General features: G+C 28.3%; 1 protein-coding gene across 1 annotated transcript in view; it reads right to left on the reverse strand.

The window, feature by feature from the left end:
- Nucleotides 1-18981, reverse strand: part of LOC127068510 (unconventional myosin-Va) — a 109931-nt gene that overhangs the window by 65026 nt on the left and 25924 nt on the right. The window contains exon 2 of the mRNA XM_051004781.1: nt 7998-9476. Coding sequence (XP_050860738.1) covers nt 7998-8400 — 403 coding nt within the window. The 5' untranslated portion in view covers nt 8401-9476. The remainder of the gene's footprint in view (nt 1-7997; nt 9477-18981) is intronic.

Consider the following 18981-nt stretch of genomic DNA (forward strand, 5'->3'; position numbering starts at 1 on the left):
ATCAATAAAACTAGTGTCGTTTATTAGAATTGTACAATATTTATTTAATATCTATTATTTATTATCATCTATATACTTTTTATTTATTATTACTAGTATTATTCATTTAGATATCTTTTACATTATATTATCATAAAATTCTTCGGAAATTTTTAACTTTTGAAGAACCATCGATCTACTTGATTGAACTACTCATTAATTTAGTACTGTATGTATTTCTTAATACCAACGAAAAAAATACTGTTTACGTAATATCTTTTTATTGAAAATAATTACTAATATTGTTCAAATGGGTACTTTCAACACTGCATTAGAAAAACGAACTCTTAACTTTGGGAGAACTGTTTCTCGAACTACTCGTTAAATGTAATGCTGTATGTAGTATTTTTTAATATTCAGTATTATTTATTAATATTTCCTCTTTTCGATTTTTCTACTTTACACCGAAAATAATATTATTATAGCGTTATTTATTGAAATATGCATATACAATATTTATTGTGTGTACATATATAATACTATATAGTATATATAGCATATATGTATACAATACTATAAAAATATTGTATGTGTGTATGTATATATGTATGTACATACTATAAGTATATACTACATGAATAAGAATTTATACGAAATCTCTTACATTTAAAAATCATCGATCTACAGTTATCCACTTGATAACTTGATAACTTGATAACTCAACCACTTGATACAGTAAATACTTTTAAATATCATGAGATTTATATTGAAATTTAAAGAAAAAAAATCTATCGTTTTACTTGACAGACCGTTCATAGTAAATGCGTAAACTTATGTTTAGGCTGGCATCGTGTCAGACGCGGACCCGCGTAATTAGCGGTGACTCAACGATAATGAAGCTTCTATTATGGGTCTGGTCCTCGGTTAATTAGGTCTCTCGTTGATTTATTACGATCACGAGATAGCCGCGCTCACGCGTTACTGGTTCGTGTGAATGGTACGCTTTACTATTACAAGACAGACAGAGACGGAAAATAGGCTTCCGTAAGCTAGCAGATACCAAAATTCTAGTTTGAATATTCTGCTCGAGATAAATCTGGTTCGGTAAGATCGATCTTTCAAAAATTATTTCGTTAATCTATCAAATCTTTTTCTTTTCTGTTCTTTTTTTTTTCTTTATTCATTTTCCGTAATTAGATTATTTGTCTATTCCTACATCTTATTTATATGCTAAGATAATTAATTCAAGCAATATGTAGGATAAAAAATGGTGAATTTTTTAAATAGCCCCTTAAAATATTAATTTAATCTACTGATTGGGTCAAAAGTTTTCCCCGATGGGCCAGAAGTTCTTAAGCGATTTTGTAAATCGATTAATCTTTTTTGAGACTTTTTTCAGGCTGTAAATATTACATTCCTAGAAAGTTCTCTTCGATCTAAAAGAAAAAAAAGAAAATTAAATTGATCTAAAAAATCTCGTAAAGGAGTAATCGAATTTTATAAATTATCTAAGAACTTTTGACCCAATCTGTAATTAAATTGGGACATGTTGATATTTGAAATATCTTTTATTTTTAATAAACAAAGACGAATGTTATTTGTAGCATTTTTAATTCTACTCTAATATTAGTATTATTTATTAGTATTGTTTAATATTTCTTAATATTAATAAACTACTGAAATGTACTCTATATGTACGCAGTGTAATACCAAATTTATTTATTTATCATATTGATAAATAATATTGAGTTAGCTTAAAATTTGCTTATTTACTGAAATATTGTACAACAAATTCATTAATTAATTAAAAGGTTGATTATTTAATTGATCAAATTATATAAAATATAATTACTTCAAACCATAGTTTATTAAAAATTTAATCTTTTTCAATTTTAAAAGCAACTCAAACGTGAGCTAAACGATTAGAATTTTTGAATTATTTATTTTGTCTTTCACGAAATCTTTAAATCTATAAATAAGAAAATACTTGGAATTATTACGAAAAGTTCAGGTAAAAAATTAGATATTATTATGCGTTTGAGAAAGTAAAAAAAAAGAAAATAAAGAAGGAAAGAAGATATTCAATGAGCTTCTAATGATAGTCGAGCCTTTTGAAGCAAAGAAAGAAATCCTAAGTGTAAACCGAACTTTTCTTTATACTGACTTTCGGAAGTACGTAAAAGAGCGAATCCCCAGCTCTTTAAAGAAGTTTCCGAGCAGAACAGCAAATCTCCTTTGAATCTGCGTCAATGTACTTATATATCCACTTTCATCTGTAATTCTTTTTTCTCCTTTTTTTTTTGTCACTATGATGATACACTCCAATACCATAAAAGCTTCCAACTATTGATACATTCGATAACTTCGTGAAAGTTAAAAATAAGAAAAAAGAAAAAGAAAAAGAAATTCCAAACTAACGATGAATTAATTATAACGAAAGAAATTTTTCTTTTGATAAAAAAGAAAATATCAACCAACAATTTATGTTAATAAATATTAAAACGCGTGATAGGTATTTTCGAGGTATTTGTGTTCGTGTACTATCAACGATATTATATTTTCTTATATTTTCTATGTACTTGTAATTTAATGAAAATACTAAATTATTATTACGATTATTATTATTTTGTTTGATATATTATTTATGCTTAGTAATTTTACATTAATATATCATATTTTTAACATATTATATTCATTCCATGTAATTATATTTAATTATTATATCAATTAATCTTCTTACAAATACGTAAAAATTATTTTTCTTATTTTTAAGAAAACAAATTTAATTTATATTTCAATGAAATTAAATGATAATATTTAATTTAAATTTATAATAATTTATATCGAAGTAAATAATTTATATTTAATTTCAATTAAATTAAATCTTATCTTATCTTCAAAAAACGAATTTTTATTTCAATAAATTTTGTTTAAAACCTAATGTCATAATGTAAACGAAAATAGATGTAAACATAGAAAAATAAATAAATAAAAAATGACTTTAAACGAATATATTAAAAATTGTTGATATCTCTTGAATCAGCTATTAAAGATTACAAGGAATAAGTAAAAATTCGACGATTATCTAGAACGTTCATTCTCTGAAATAATCATTAAGGCTAATCGATCTTCCTTTTCTCACCAAGATGGATAGAAACGATACTATAATATCCAGTATGGATGCCATGACTTTTCTTTTATGCTTTAAATCTCTCTCTCTCTCTCTCTCTCTCTCTCTCTCTCTCTTATTTTTCCCTCTCTTTAGTTCGCGATTCATAGAGCCTCACTACACTACGTGTGGTAGAGACGCGATTAGCCTCCCGTCGGCTCTTGTTATGCCCTCTCGACCTATACCATCGTACTTGTTGCTCGATGATTAAGGACCTTCGAAATTCACTACTACTAAATCGATTATGCGTAAATTATTATTTCTTAATTACATCGATTTTTCCAAAATTTAAAACCTATATCCGATAATTCTTTGTAAATATAATACAAAATATTTCGTTCATTTTTATTAGATAAAGAATAATATATATATATTTAATTAAATATATAATACGTATAATTAATAAAAAAAAATGCGTTTAATAAAATAGATCTGCACAATTAACTACGAAGTCTATGTACATTTCTTTTTTTCTTTTAAATACTAATGACCTAGTCAAGTATTATTGGTATGTATCAAGTATTATTAGTATTATTAATAGATCAAGTTATAGAAATCTACATGGATATCTATAATATTATTTTTTTTTACATATTTATACAATAGTGATTATTTGCAATGAAAATTATTTTTTAAATAAAAAATTGCTACTATACATATAGTACTACCTATTTACAAGATAATCGATTAAGTATTAAAGAATATTGCTCTTTATCAGTACGACGATTTAAAAAACAAATCGTTAGAATTATACAATATTTTGATAGCTGATTCCATCGAACAAAATTGTTCATCTTCAACTCATAAAAAAATATAATTTGTAAATAATATATTTGTCTCGTATAGAATATAAATTACAATACAGTATAAATTTATTAGTGACTCGTTAAGATATCGATTATTTCGTAAAAGATGCATAATAGCAATTTTTTATTACACATGATTTTCATTAGAAATGATTATTATTATATAAATATGTAAAGAGAAAAAGAATTATAGGTATCAGTTAAAATATATATATATAAATCGAAAATGTCACGAGTAAAGAAGAAAAATATGTAACTTCAATGTTTGTTTCAAGGGTTTTCAAGGGTTGTGATTGTTTTGCATTTATATATATATATATATATTCTTTATGTAGAGAACAGTATATATATATATATATATATATATATATATATATATATATATATATATGAAAATGTTAATTTTAACGATAAAGAAATATTTTTCTTTCTTTGTTATTTTTCTGATGCATTTCAGATCACGACAGAGACAATGTTTTCTCATTTTTTTCTTCTTTTTTTTTTATAAGATAATATAATCACTTTCTAGATATATTTATTATCTAATTTATTTAATTTATTTATTTTTCATTTTATGTAAGATGTTATATTATAATATCGTTAATTTTCAATTTTCAATTATTTATGTAGTTATTTTTGATCTTTTATTTATTTATTTTTTTATTATTCTTTATTTTATTTATTTATTTATATTTAATTAATTATTAGATAGAAATATTCTTTCATATAAAAATTATCATCGAATCATTAACTTTATCAGCATAAGATCGGTGCAAACATTTTCTCTATGCTTATTGACAATCGTATAAAACATTAAAGTATTAATATATTTTTACGAGATATGAAATAGGATATAGTAAAGAGGAGAAAGAATAAAAGAAAAAAATGAAATAAAAGAAAAATTAAGAAGAAGAAGAAGAAAAAAATATATTCAAAACATTGGTGCATTAACAGAGAAATAACCGACTAAACGGGTTTCAAAGAACAAGTATGAGTTTCGATCTTCGGAACATGCTGGTTTATATCTACAACATTTTCCCGGAAGGGTCGGTAATTCGATAAGAAAAACGACCAAGTTTCCCGATAATTTCCCAGTTCGTTCGAACGTAGAAATCCTTTAAACGATCACGCGATATTACTGATCTACGTACGATTGTAAACATATATATATATATATATATATATATATATATATATATATATATATATAGGATGTCTCATTTCAAACGATATATCCGAATATATCTTCTTTAAAGCGAAACAAAAGTTTCGAATAAAAGTTATTAGATTTTCCAAGGAATATATGTATTATATATTTAATTAAATATATATTACATATTTAATTTATATATTTAAAGTATATAAATATATTCTAAATATTGAATATAAAAATACATATATCTTAAATATTTCATAGAAGTCGTTGATCGTCAAGATACAAAACTCGTAATAATTATTTTTAATTGTAATCAATATTTTAAGCCTAACAAAAGTAAAAAATATCAATACGAATCCAACGAATTACATCATATCCTTTCATTCATATTTCATCGAGTTATAATATCTAAATCGTTTAACAAACTGTTTAGTTGCAATAATATTTTTATATTATATTAAAATAATATTTTTGAACATTTGAAGTAATTATTTGAAGAGCGGTGGCCATGAACAATTATAAATAACATCATTGCGATAACACACATTGTAATTCGATGAAATATCGATGAAAAGGTACCTTCCGGGTATTCGTATTGATATTCTTTATAACTTTTGTTCGACTTAAAATATCGATTTCCATGAAAAAAAAAAGAAATCGTTACGATTTCCATATCTTGACAACAAAAACGTCCTCCATGAAATATCTACAATACGTGTTACATTTTTCCCCTCAAAACTTAGATGGTTTTATTTGAAACATTTGTTTACGAAAGCAATCGAATCGAATATATTTGGCCATATCGTTTAAAGTGAGTCACCCTATATGATGTGTATATATATATATATATATATATATATATATATATATATATATCAATAACATTTGCAAAAGTTCGCGTGCACGCGTCCTGCGTGTTAGACAATATTACCATGGATGCTCTGGTGTTGCTCTGGTCTCTTGCTGATACGAGCAACTAGTTCCTCGCTACGTTAACTCGCCTACTCTTGATGATGATATAGTTGTAGCGTGCACTTGCTCTTAAACTGCTGCGTCGAAATACACGATGTAATATTTCGATGTTTCGAGTTCCATAACTCGTTACGCGTAGAAATAGAAAGAGAGAGAGAGAGAGAGAGAGGGAAAGAGGGAAAGAGAGAAATAGAGACAATCATAGATCACGTGTTAAATATAATTGAATCGACAATTCTATACGAGGAGAGTAATAAACCATAGTACTTGGCTAATATTTTCGGCTGATTTTACAAAAATTCCAAAAAATTCATTAAGAGCTTCTATTTAAATATAAAAGAGTGAGAAAGCAATATCAATATTAGTCGGATGTAGCACACGATTTTACATATTTGATAAAAAATAAAAATTAAAAGCACTAGGAAAAAAATGTATATTTAATCAACTCAAAATGTTGAATTTTATATATCATGAATAATAGAATTTTTTCACTGAAATATGAAATCTTAGGAATTATTTGTTAAACTCGATCAATAATGATCTTTGATTTACACTGATAAGAAAAATAAAGTGTAATACTTAGAGTACTTAACTGTTTACTTAATAATTCTATAAATGCAAAAATAGAAAGAAGAGCAGAACACCCAACGTTTTACTGGAAATAAATATACTTTTATGTAAAAGAAAAGAAGAAAAATTTTGTTTATATAAAAAAAAAAAACAGATTAACACAAATAAATACTTAAACTAATTATCTTTACAGTTTATCAGATTTAAACCAACAAAAAAGATGAAAAAAGAAATAAAGAAGGAAACAAAAATTGTTAAATAGAAGTTGACGAAGAACTCATTAAAAAAAGAAAAAAAAAGAAACTATTCAATGATAAGTAAACGATAATGTTTTTTTATGAAGAAAGTAAAAAAAGAAAGAAAAAACACGTACAAAAAAGTGATATTAGCGTCTGAAACGTGACGTCCTTGATTTCAACAAATTCGAAAGGAAAAACATAGAGAGTAAACAAAATTGCAAACCTGACGCAAAATGTTTGCCCTGGAAATAAACATCGGAGCACGTAAATGGAGGTAATCGTCGCGACAAAGGTAAACGGCATTGCAATTAACGTGCACGCGCCGGACAAAATGAAGCTTTACATTTATAGTTTATCCAAGCACGAGAATATTCTCGCTTAATGCTCTGGCATTTAAATCAATTATAGAGATACGTGCCGGTATTCACACAATACTTCCTAAATAATGTTGAGTATAGTTATATAGTTGAGAAAAAAATATTATCATGGCCATCGTCGATTTGTCACAAATTGATAATAGATCGAAATCGATCAATGTTCCGAGAAGAATTATATTTTTTCGTAAAAAATTATTTGATAAAAACGAAAGAAAATTAATATTATGTAAGAAAATTTTGTTTAAAAAGAAATTCACAAAATTTTTACGTAAAAGAAATTTTACATAAAATATTATTTTACATAAAAGAAATTATTTCTTTGATAAAAATTAATCATTTCAAAGAAGTGTTCCGATTTATATCAAGTAAAAATGAAAGAAAGAAAAAAGAAAAAGAAAAGCGAATTTTATCTTTATTTCGATATCAAAATTATACGACATAATTTATTTTCAAAAAATTATTTAAACGAATCAAAATATATTTTGAACGATTTGAAACTAATCGATAACAACGATCAGTACCATTGGAAACAGCAAGAGTAGGAAAATAAAAATTTATCAAATCGTACAAGATAATTCGTAGAAAAATAATAGAGAAAAAATAATTCGAACGATTAGAGATCATTAATTAATCAATATCGCCAAGAAAGGAAAGAAAATATAAAATAGAAAGAATTAAAAAAAAAAGAAAAAGAAAAGAAAAAATAAAAGGAAAACAAATCTAACTCACCGGAAGACAATTTCGATTTTTGAAGTAGCCAACTCTGTAGTGCCAACCTCTCCCGATGTCTGCAGAAGAATTCTGGTCTGATACCGTGCCTCTTCAAAAAGTCATCGCACTTTTGCAAAACGGCTAATGCCTTGGCCGCTTCGAATTCATCGATATTGTCAAAAAGATCTTCGGTAGTATTATTGCTGATTGAGTTAAACGAGGAACGTTCCTCGTAAGTTTCATCTGGTAAGAGCATGCCCATACCAGGTTCAAAATTGGCGGGCCAATCGCGACTTCCGGCTCGCGGCAAGCCTCCAAAGCACATATTAGTAATTCTCGCAGAATTGGCGAGCACGTTTACGTCCCTTTCACCTTTTCGTTCCTTCTCGACGAGATTATCGGAACGCGCTCGTATACCCATTCGCTTTCTTCTAATACTTTGCTATCGCGGAAGATAAGTCCGCCATTTTGAATAAAAACGAAATTCGATCAATGGCGCGAACAAAGATGTCGGACGACCATACGAAATTTCACGAGACGAGACAACGAATTTACGAGAATGAATAATGAATCTAAGAAAACAAAAACAAAAAAAAAGAAAAAAGAAGAAGAAAAAGAACGAAATAAAAAGAAATAAAAAATTGTTCGCTATGCCTGATATCTAATCATTCAGATTTAATTCAGATTTGATCAACGCTTATTACGACGACTTTGGTCTGCTAATTTTTTTTTGGTTTTTTTTTGTTCGACTCTTTTGTTCTTTTCTTATTCTTTTTTCGTTTTTTCTTCTTTTTTTTCTTTCTTTCTTTCTTTCTTTTTTTTTCTTTTTCTACTTTTTCTCTAGGTGAACCGTTAATTGAACCAAGTCTTCGAGTTCTCCATCATCTTCTTTCTCTTTCTTCTCCTTCGTCTTTCCTTCTTCTTCTTCCTTTCCATCCAGCAAATTCGAAGATAGAGACTCTCCTCTTCGGTTTCCTCTGCTGAAACGATAGCGGGAAGCTTCTCCTTGAATTTCAAAAGCGTCCTACACGGCTACGTGCCAAGAATTCCAAACTCCTACTATTTTCTTTCTTTCTTTCCTTATTTCTTTCTTTTTCTGCACCGCGGAATCGTAAATCGATCTAGTTTCCTCGGACTCTAATACCGATCCTCTCGATCCGCATCTTCCTCGATAGATCCAAGAAAAGAGAGACGCTCTTTCTTGCTAACAGGATTCGATAACCAGAGACCTTTTTCTTTTCCTTTTTACTATTTTTTTTTGCCCTTTTTTTTCTTTTCCTCTTTTCTTTCTTCTTCTTCTTCTTCTTCTTGTTCTTCTTCTTCTTCCTCTTCTTTTTTTTCTTGCTCTCTTTTGTTTTATTATCCCGTTTCTTCTTAAATTCCAACCACGAGGTATATTTCCAAAGTCCAACCGATTTTCATCTTCTTTTCTGAATTTCTGAATATCGTCTACGTCCGATCATTTTTCACCTTGTTGAAATGTATTCCCTCCAATTTCTGTAAATCAAAATTTTGGTATATTTGAATTTCTGTTTTAAAACGAAGATGAAAACAAGATCGAGAGTCGACACGATTTAACAACAACAATCGATATTGTTGATCTAGTATTATCAATACTACTCAATTTTCAAACCGTTTACGTAATGTATTCCCTTGAATTTCTCTTCAATTTCTGCAAATCGAAATTCTGATATATTTGAATAAGTGTTTTAAAAGGATCGTGAAGACGAATGATAGTGGATGCGAATTGACAACAACGATATTAAAGTAAATATTGCTTTATTTATTATTCTCAATTAAAGATCATTGACCTGGTATTATCTATATTTTCTACGATTAAATTTGGATTACGTAATGTAACGTTCTCTTATCACATTTTATTTAAATTTTATTCCTGGCTTACTTCCTGTAGTCATAGTATATGTATATGAATATTAACCGATATAAATTTTCAACTTCGAGTGAACAATTCGCTACTATTTTTTCTTTTTTAGCTTGTTAATTGGAAAATGCTTAAATCGATTACACGACCATTTCTCTTCTCGCAAAAAAGAAAGAAAGAAAAAAAAAAGAAAGGAAAAAACTCACGCAAACATATCAGCTAATCACCAAATGCTCTCGTTTTCGTTAGGTAGAAAGTTAAAATGCCGGTCAGTTTTGTACGGTTTATAGCGTTCGGGATTATCGAGGATTATGGGATTTTGTAGGACTATTTAACGACATGACCATTTCCATTTTCGAGTGCGGGTTCCAACAATGACACAATAACCAGCCGCCACAATCACCATTACTAGCAATACCATCGTTACTACTCTACATTTTCACTTGACAATGGGAATACGAAACGGTAGATCGGCGGAAACGATTTATCGACTGACAAATCGCGAAATTACGCTCACCCTACCATAACCAACACCAACACCACCACCACCACCACTACCACCACCATCACACCACCATCGTCCGTGGGATGGGAGATTATCTTGGGAAAATTATTAGACGGACCCTTTCATCGCACCCTACTCCTGTTTATCACGTTTATCTAATTATCATATTTCTGACGTTAACCGTCATCACATTAGTCACGCAGGATGTGTCTTTGTTATTCATTCTTTTTTTCGTTAAAAAATAATCGTTCGAAATTGTTGCAACAACAATGTCTTACAAACTTTGTCTGCATTAAATTTCATTAAATATGATATCAATGTTGTTCACAACATTATTGGTATTATAGATAATATTAAAAAAAACTTGTATTATAAATAGTATTATAAAGACTAATTTATTAGTATTGTAGAGTTCAGTTAAATGTTTATTTTTTTTATACTAGTATTGTTACAATAGTGTTGTTTTATTTGAATATAAAATATTACAAATATCTTTTATTTGATTAATAATCAATTCAAGACTATAATATTGTAGTATGTTTTTATCTTTTCTAGTATACTACTATAGTTTATTTAGATGTTCTTGTTTTATTTGAATATAAAATGTTATAAATATTAATTACTAATCCAGTACTAGTATAGTACAATTCAGTACTATACTTGTATTATATTGTAGTATGCTTTTTTTCTACTATGCTACTTTTCTTTATTTAGACATTCTTATTTTATTTGAATATAAAATATTAGTTAATAGTCAATCTAATACTATACTATTATGTCTATTTTTACTATATTATTATCGTTTATATAGACGTTATTGTTTAATTTGGATATAAAATAATATAAATATCTATCATTAATTAATAATGAATCCGATATTATTGTAATAATATCAATATTTCTTATGTAAAATATTACCATCATACTTTTATATAAAATATTTTTACTATTATATTATATTTATATGCAAGATATTATAATATTCCTATTATTTTAATATTCTTTTTTTAATTACAAGTTGTTGCTTCATTTGTATATAAAATATTAAAATTTACGCCATTAATTATTAACTAATCTAATACATTGTTAAAACTATAGAACGTTTTATATATCTAATCTACAATGTATATTAAATACCTGCAATTATTATGAATATATTTATCAAAAATATAATATTACCGTTATTCGATAAATAAATATATAAATTAATAAATAAATTGTCCATAATTTATTCACTTTTTTAATTAACCCTTCTCTTTCTTTCTCTCTTTCTCTCTCTCTCCATTTTTTCTCAATCTTTCTCTGTATTTCTCTCGTTGGAATATTATTTCTATATTTTTTCTCTCTTTCTTCCTATTGTTTTATCACGGTATTTATCTCACTCTTTTTCTCTGAATCTTCATTTACCCTCAAACGAAGTAGGCAAACTGACTTCCACGTTGTTAAGCAGAATCACGAGGAAAGTAATTTAAGGTCGCATGATGGTCGTACAAGTCGCACTTTCATGCTCTAGCAGGCTTCCTCGGACACCAGTATTTCTCTCTCTCTCTTTCTCTTTGTCTGTCTCTATCTCTATCTCTTCCTTTCTTCTCTCTCTCTCTCTTTCTATCTTTCTTTCTTGATACCAAAGAATCACGATCAAGAAAGTTGATTCGCTCGATCGCACGAGATTTTTCAATTTACACAGGCGTGGAAAGAACGACGCCCGTCCACGTCAACTGATCGATCGATCGATCGATAGATCGATTCTACTTGAATTTCCGGGTTGTTGAAATAGATAGATAGATAGAGAGTAAGAGAGAGAGAGAGAGAGAGAGAGAGAGAGAGACAGATCGAAGGAACTGAATCGATACCATTATCGATAAAGTAGATCTTGTCTTGGGAAATACATTCCCGTGAAAATTATTATTCTCAACGTGCGACAACAGTCTATTTCTTTCTCTCCTCACTCCGACTTGCTCGGGGGCAGTAGCCGATCGAGAACACCGAGAATGATCTATCGATCGCATCGGAATCAACGTTTTTCTCTCTTACCACATTGACGAGCGGTCTTTAAATGTTACGTTAGATCTTTAAGTGTATCGTGGATTATAGAAATATTTGATCGGCGAATAAGTAATTTCGAAATTTTTTAACATTTTATATCAAAATAAAAGATCATTGGTATACGATATATACGAACAAATAAATAATATATACAATATTAATATTAATATTAGTATATTGCAATAGTAATATACTGAATATAAATAACAATGGTGTAGTAATGTACTAAATAAATAATAGCAGTATAACAATATTATAGTGTTATTGAGTTGATCGATAAGCTATGTTCGAATTTTTAATAAAATAATACTAGTGTTGTTTATGTTTAGACATAATAAAAATTCAAAATATACTGTAATATATATTAGAAAAAATTCAATACAACACAATAATATTGTCAAGACAACAATAAAAATTTCGACATTATCTACTTATTGGACATGAAAATATTTCTTTTCTTTTTTTCATTGACAGAAAGAGAAAAATTATTATTAATTTGAACAACTTAGTTCTTAACAATAAACATTATTACTATGACGATTTGAATAAATTCATTTAACAAAATTTATACAACATGTTCAATTGTAATTATAATATTAGCTATTTTGCACAATAATCATCGCTAATGATTTTTTATTTAATTTATTATTTAAAAATTGTAATTATTAAAATAACAATCGAATTTATATGTTACTATCCATATAATAATAATATAGAATTGGAAACGTATACATTAAATAACTTATTATCAATAGTATTTTAATAAAAATATAATTTATATTTTAAAAATAATAAATTTTAATTTATATTTTTATCAATTTAGATTGATACATTAGTTATTTTGTAGAATAATCATCATTAATATCTAATCAATCATTATTGCAACTTTAGAAGATATATATATATATAACGATATTTTGTAAAATTGATAATTTAAACATTACAATTAAACTAAAAATCTCATTCATATTTCACCATGTATATAGTAATAATATATAATTAAAAATGTATAAATCAAATGACATATTATCAATAGTGCCTTAATAAAATAGAATTAATACAACATATCCAATATGAATTAATATGCCAATTATTTTCCACAATAATCATTGTTAATATCTAATCGAACGTTATTGCAACTTCGATATAAAAAAATGTGTATGTATAAAATACATAATTCCAAAAGAAAAAATGTAATAATTAAAATAGATATAGAGATATAGTAAATAATTGAATTCACGTATTTGATCATTCAGATATAAACATAATACCTATAGATTGTATTGAAAATGTATGGATTAAGTGACTTATGCAACATACAATAAGTTCTTCCTGGGAAGTACTTACTTACAAGAGATGAACAGAATGGAAGAAGTTCATGTGCATAAATAAGCCATAACGATCTACGCGTCATATGATGGATAAGCAATCAAAGGACCGAGGTACCGTTCGAAATTGGTCCCACTGATCGACGATAGGACGATTTCGAATGCGAGTTACCATCGAGAGAAGGGAATAATCGAGGAATATCGAGCTATGTGAGCGTACATATGCGTGTGTGCGAGTATATGTATGTGTATGTATATGTATATATCCGTACAATGTATGTGTATGGTAAATCGTACACCTTCATCCTCCTGATCTATTCATCTCTCGATTATGCCACTCTATTGCGCGCGCGAACGCCTCACTTTTATCGATTCGCACGATTCCGTGAGTGGTATGCTAACGCGAGGATGAATTTTAACGCATTAACTGTTTTCAATCGACATGAATTTATACGATTTCTTTCGATCGAAAGAATCAATCGTATATTAATCGTATTTATTTTCGGATAGCACTTTATTATAATATCGTTCGATTTATGATATGAACTTGAAAATGAATCCACGAGAAAAAATAATCCGATCGAATTCATAGTTCTAAATTAATTAATGAATAATTTCTAATCGTCGTTGTACTCTTCATCAATTTCCTTTCTTATTTTGTTCTTAATTCTTCGATTGCTCATAATGCATGCAAAATGTTTTTAACGTTTCATTTAGCGTATGTTTTAATTTTGCATTTTGAAGAAGATTTTATCCATCGAGTTCAGAGATAGTATCGTATTATATTATTCTTGTTATAGATCGTTTGTTTAAAATGTTTCTTTTCTTTCCTTTTTTTCTTTTTATATAAAAATAATGTTAATTCCAACGAGTTAATTATTGGCCAATCGAAGATTAGTATAGCATTGTAACTTGTATTATTTGTTTAAATACATAATATACTACAAATTTTATTAATGTTACACTATTCTTGTTATAGATACTGGTTTATTTAGAAATGGTTTATTTAGATACTGGTTTATTAGAAAGATGTTTATAAAAAAAAAAAAAATAAGAAACTTTTTGAAGAATTTTGATGTTTTGTTTATTCTGACCAATTCCCGAGTTCAACGTAACGTTATACAAAATATTAAATATTTTTTTTCTATGTTTTTTATTAGTCAATGCAAGATTAGCATAGCATTATAAAAAATATTGCATAAACACATAAATTTCGACGTTACTTGGACGATTATGGATAATTAAACAATATAATATTGTTTTAAGCTAGCGTAATACTGTTACTTATATTATTTATTTAAATATACAATACATTATACACAGTATATTAGAAATTCCATATTACTTATTGTATCAATTTTATATTATTCTTATTATACTAGTATTATTTATTTAATTATTGTTGATTTATATATCTATATATCTGTATTTGGATACAAAATAGTACTAATTCCGGAACAATACTATATTATTGTAATACCAATATTCCTTATTTAAAAAAAAAACATATATATGTAAACATGTATGTAATAAATAAAAATATTTATTTATTTTTATTTACATAAAAAATATATACTTGTAAATATATATATATATATATATATATATATATATATATGTAAATATGTTTGTTTTATTTGAATATAAAATACTACAAATTTCGTAATTGTTTACTGTTCAATCCAATACTATACTATTCCTCTAATATTAGTGTCATTTATATAAGCATAAAATACTGAAAATACCGACATTAATTACTAACCAATTCAATATCAATAAGTTTCTAATCACTATAATCATCGAATTTTTTTTTTTTTATATCTATAATCGTCTTTTATATAAATGATACATAACTACAGTAATTAACAATAATCCTTACATTTATAATAATTAACACTCAATTACATTATAATAATTAACACTCAATCCTTACATTTTATAATTATCTTTTATCTAAAACTAACCATGTTATAATAAATCCATTTATCTTTCTTTCTCTCTCTCTCTCTCTCTCTCTCTCTCTCTTGTTGGAGGAAAATCGGCTAAAGTTTCGAATGCAAGAACGATTATGATAAATTCATTCGTTTTAACATAATCTCAACGGGTTTGTTAAAATGATCATACGTATGTAGTACGATAAAATTGTATAAAATATATTTTCCACGATTGTCTTTTTCTTTTATTTTCTTTTTTTTCTATTTTTTGTGACTCTCTCTCTCTCTCTCTCTCCCTCTCTCTCTCTCTCCTTTCTCTGTCTTTTTCTCGTTGAAAGAGAATCGACTAATTTTCGAATGAAAGAACGATTATGATAAATTCATTCGTTTTAGCATAATCTCAACGCTTTCGTTAAAACGATCGTACGTACGTAGAGCAATAAAATTGTATGAGATATATTTTCCAAGATTGTCTTTTTCTTTTACTTTCTTTTTTTTTCTATTTTTGTGTTACTACTCTCTCTCTCTCTCTCTCTCTCTCTCTCTCTCTCTCTCTCTCTCTCTCCCTCTTTCTTTCTCGTTCTTTTTCTTTTTTTTTTGTCCTTCGATATTCCTCTTCTTATATCGAGTATTTACACAAAATGAGACTCTCACTCCCGTTGAGATGTATGTTCCAATGGAGTCGCGGGAAAGACCGGATGATAGATGTCTTCCGTATCGATTACCACTAGCGATGGCTTGGCGATTACGTAAGGAGGAACATAACGAGGTTGTGAGTGCAAAAGAGAAACGGCACGTCACGGTGCCGCCCTGCCCTTGCTCGTCGGCCAGCCAGCCGACTTGAAATTTATCGCGCGCTAATGCGCGTTAAATTCGTCCTCTACGTGAACTGTGACTTAATATCGGAGTAAATGCCAAGAGAATGTATATGCGCGCGTGTGTGTGTGTGTATGTGTATATGTATATCATATTCATATTTTTTATTATTATTTATATCAACGAAAATTTAATTGAAATATGAAAAAAAAGGAAATAATTTTACAGAATTAGAAAAAAATTTTGTTTGTTTGGCGAAATAGATAATTAAAAAAAAAAGGAGAAATAAAAGGGAACGCGAATCTGGTTTTCTTTTCTGTCTGATAATTACGTCGGCTTGTACTTATTTGTAGCCGTTTATTGATATCGTAAAATTTTCATATATATGTGAAATGTGTATACAAGTATATTCAGATACCTATACGAAGGTTGTATTTTTTGTTTTTTATATTTTTTATTTATATAAAAACTTTTATATTTTAAATATATATATATATATATATATATATATTTGTATATATATACATATATATATATATAAAAATTAGAAATTATTTTACTTAATTAAAAAGTATTTCTATCTTTTATGTAAGTATATTAAAATAATGTAAAATTTATTAACGAGTATAAACATACATACGTACATATATACATACATACATATATATATACACATACATACATTTATATATATATATATATATATATATATATATTAAATTATACATATACATATAAAATCTACATATAATATAATGCCTTAAGGATGGTATTCTACAGTATACGAGTTAATTTTGTATAAAACGAGTTTGCACGGCTCGTGTGCGTGCGCATGTTATTATAGAAAGAGAAGGAGAAAATAAGAAAGAGAGAAAGAGATAGAAAGAGCGAGAGTGAAAGAAAGAGAAAGAGAGAAAGAAAGAAAGAAAGAGAGAGAGAGAAAGAGAGAAAAAGAGGGATAGAAAAAGAGAGAGAGATAGGCGTGAGAGCGAAGTAAAATCTCTCGAGAAGGAAGAAGATAAAAGAACGAAGAGATTTAACGGCATGTATTTAAGAACGTTCGCATTACTCGGCTTTTAGCGAGTGCGCGCGAACGCACGACCGAGTGCGAACGCGTTTAAGAAGATCGCATGTGTTCTTTCCCTCCCACCTTCTCTCTCTCTCTCTCTCTCTCTCTCACTCTCTCTCTCTCTCTCTCTCTCTCTCTCTCTCTCTTCCTCTCCCTTTCTCTCGCTTTCGCTTTTTCTCTCTTCGACTGCGTAGGAGAGCGTTAGTCGAGGCTGTGATTAGGGACTCGCTTGAGCCCCTGAGGCCTTACAACCGCCCACTATGAAAAGGGTGAGAAAGAAAGAGAGAGAGAGAGAAAGATAGATAGAGAGAGAAAGAAAGAGATATATAGATAGAGTAAGAGAGAAGAATGGACCCAACGGCTTTTAGGCTTCTCAGTTCTCATACGCGAGAACGCGTGGGAACGTATCGACTCGTCTATCATCTTTCATTCTCCCCCTCTTTCTCCCTTATCCACCATTCCCTTCTTTACCTTCTTCACTATCGCTCTTAAGATCCACCCCCCACCCCCGGACGACTAAATTGGGGGTGGTTTCGTTCAACCTTCATACGATTCTTCAACGATCGAGTCTCGATCGTTGCATTTTTTTCTTTTCTTTTTTTTTTGCATTTTCTCTTTCCTTTTTTTTGTTTCTTCTTTTCGTTTCGTTTTATTTTCGTTCATCGTTATATCTCGCTGGTCGTATTTCCCCTTCTTCGTCGTCAACATCTTCGTTATATTCTTTTATTACGTCAAGGCCAGCCCTCTTTCCATCCCTCATCCCAATCTCCATACTCCCCTTATTTTCTCTCTTCGAAACTAATCCATTCCAACGGACTGTTACACGCGCTATAACATAATATCCTCAGGTTTATCCAATTTATTAGACGTACTTACACACTCTTGAAAAAGGATTAACGATCACGTGTTTCTCTTTCCTTTGCCTTTCCCTTCCCCTTCCTCTTCCCCCTCTCCCTTTCCTTTTCCTTCTCTCCCTATGTCTCCTGTCTCCTCATCTCTTCAAAGACGATTTTATAAGATCGTCCAAAGTAATTCTCCTTTCTATCCGTATATATACCTGTGTTAACTCTGCTTTCTTTTTGTTTTTGTTTCTTCCTTTTTATTTTTTTATTTTATTTTATTTTATTTTATTTAAAAAAAATGATCTCCGTCTTCGTCGAGGAAATATCATGTTACCAGAGGGAAGAATATTCTTGTGGCGCGAAGAGGAATATTACGAATCCGATCCTCCGAAAGAGGAGACAGGGTGATACATACGTTATGTCGGCCGATCTCTTCATAACCGTAACCGATTTTAAAGGTTCGCTCTATGGTTAATAGGATTAGAAATATAAAATCGCGGAGGAGATTCGTTATGCCATTAGGTATAATCCAGTAAGTATCGTTTCAAAGATATCTCAGTTCGAACTGAACTATAGTGTA

This window comes from Vespula vulgaris, chromosome 13 (assembly GCF_905475345.1).
Source record: "Vespula vulgaris chromosome 13, iyVesVulg1.1, whole genome shotgun sequence".
NCBI classification, from domain to species: Eukaryota; Metazoa; Arthropoda; class Insecta; order Hymenoptera; family Vespidae; genus Vespula; species Vespula vulgaris.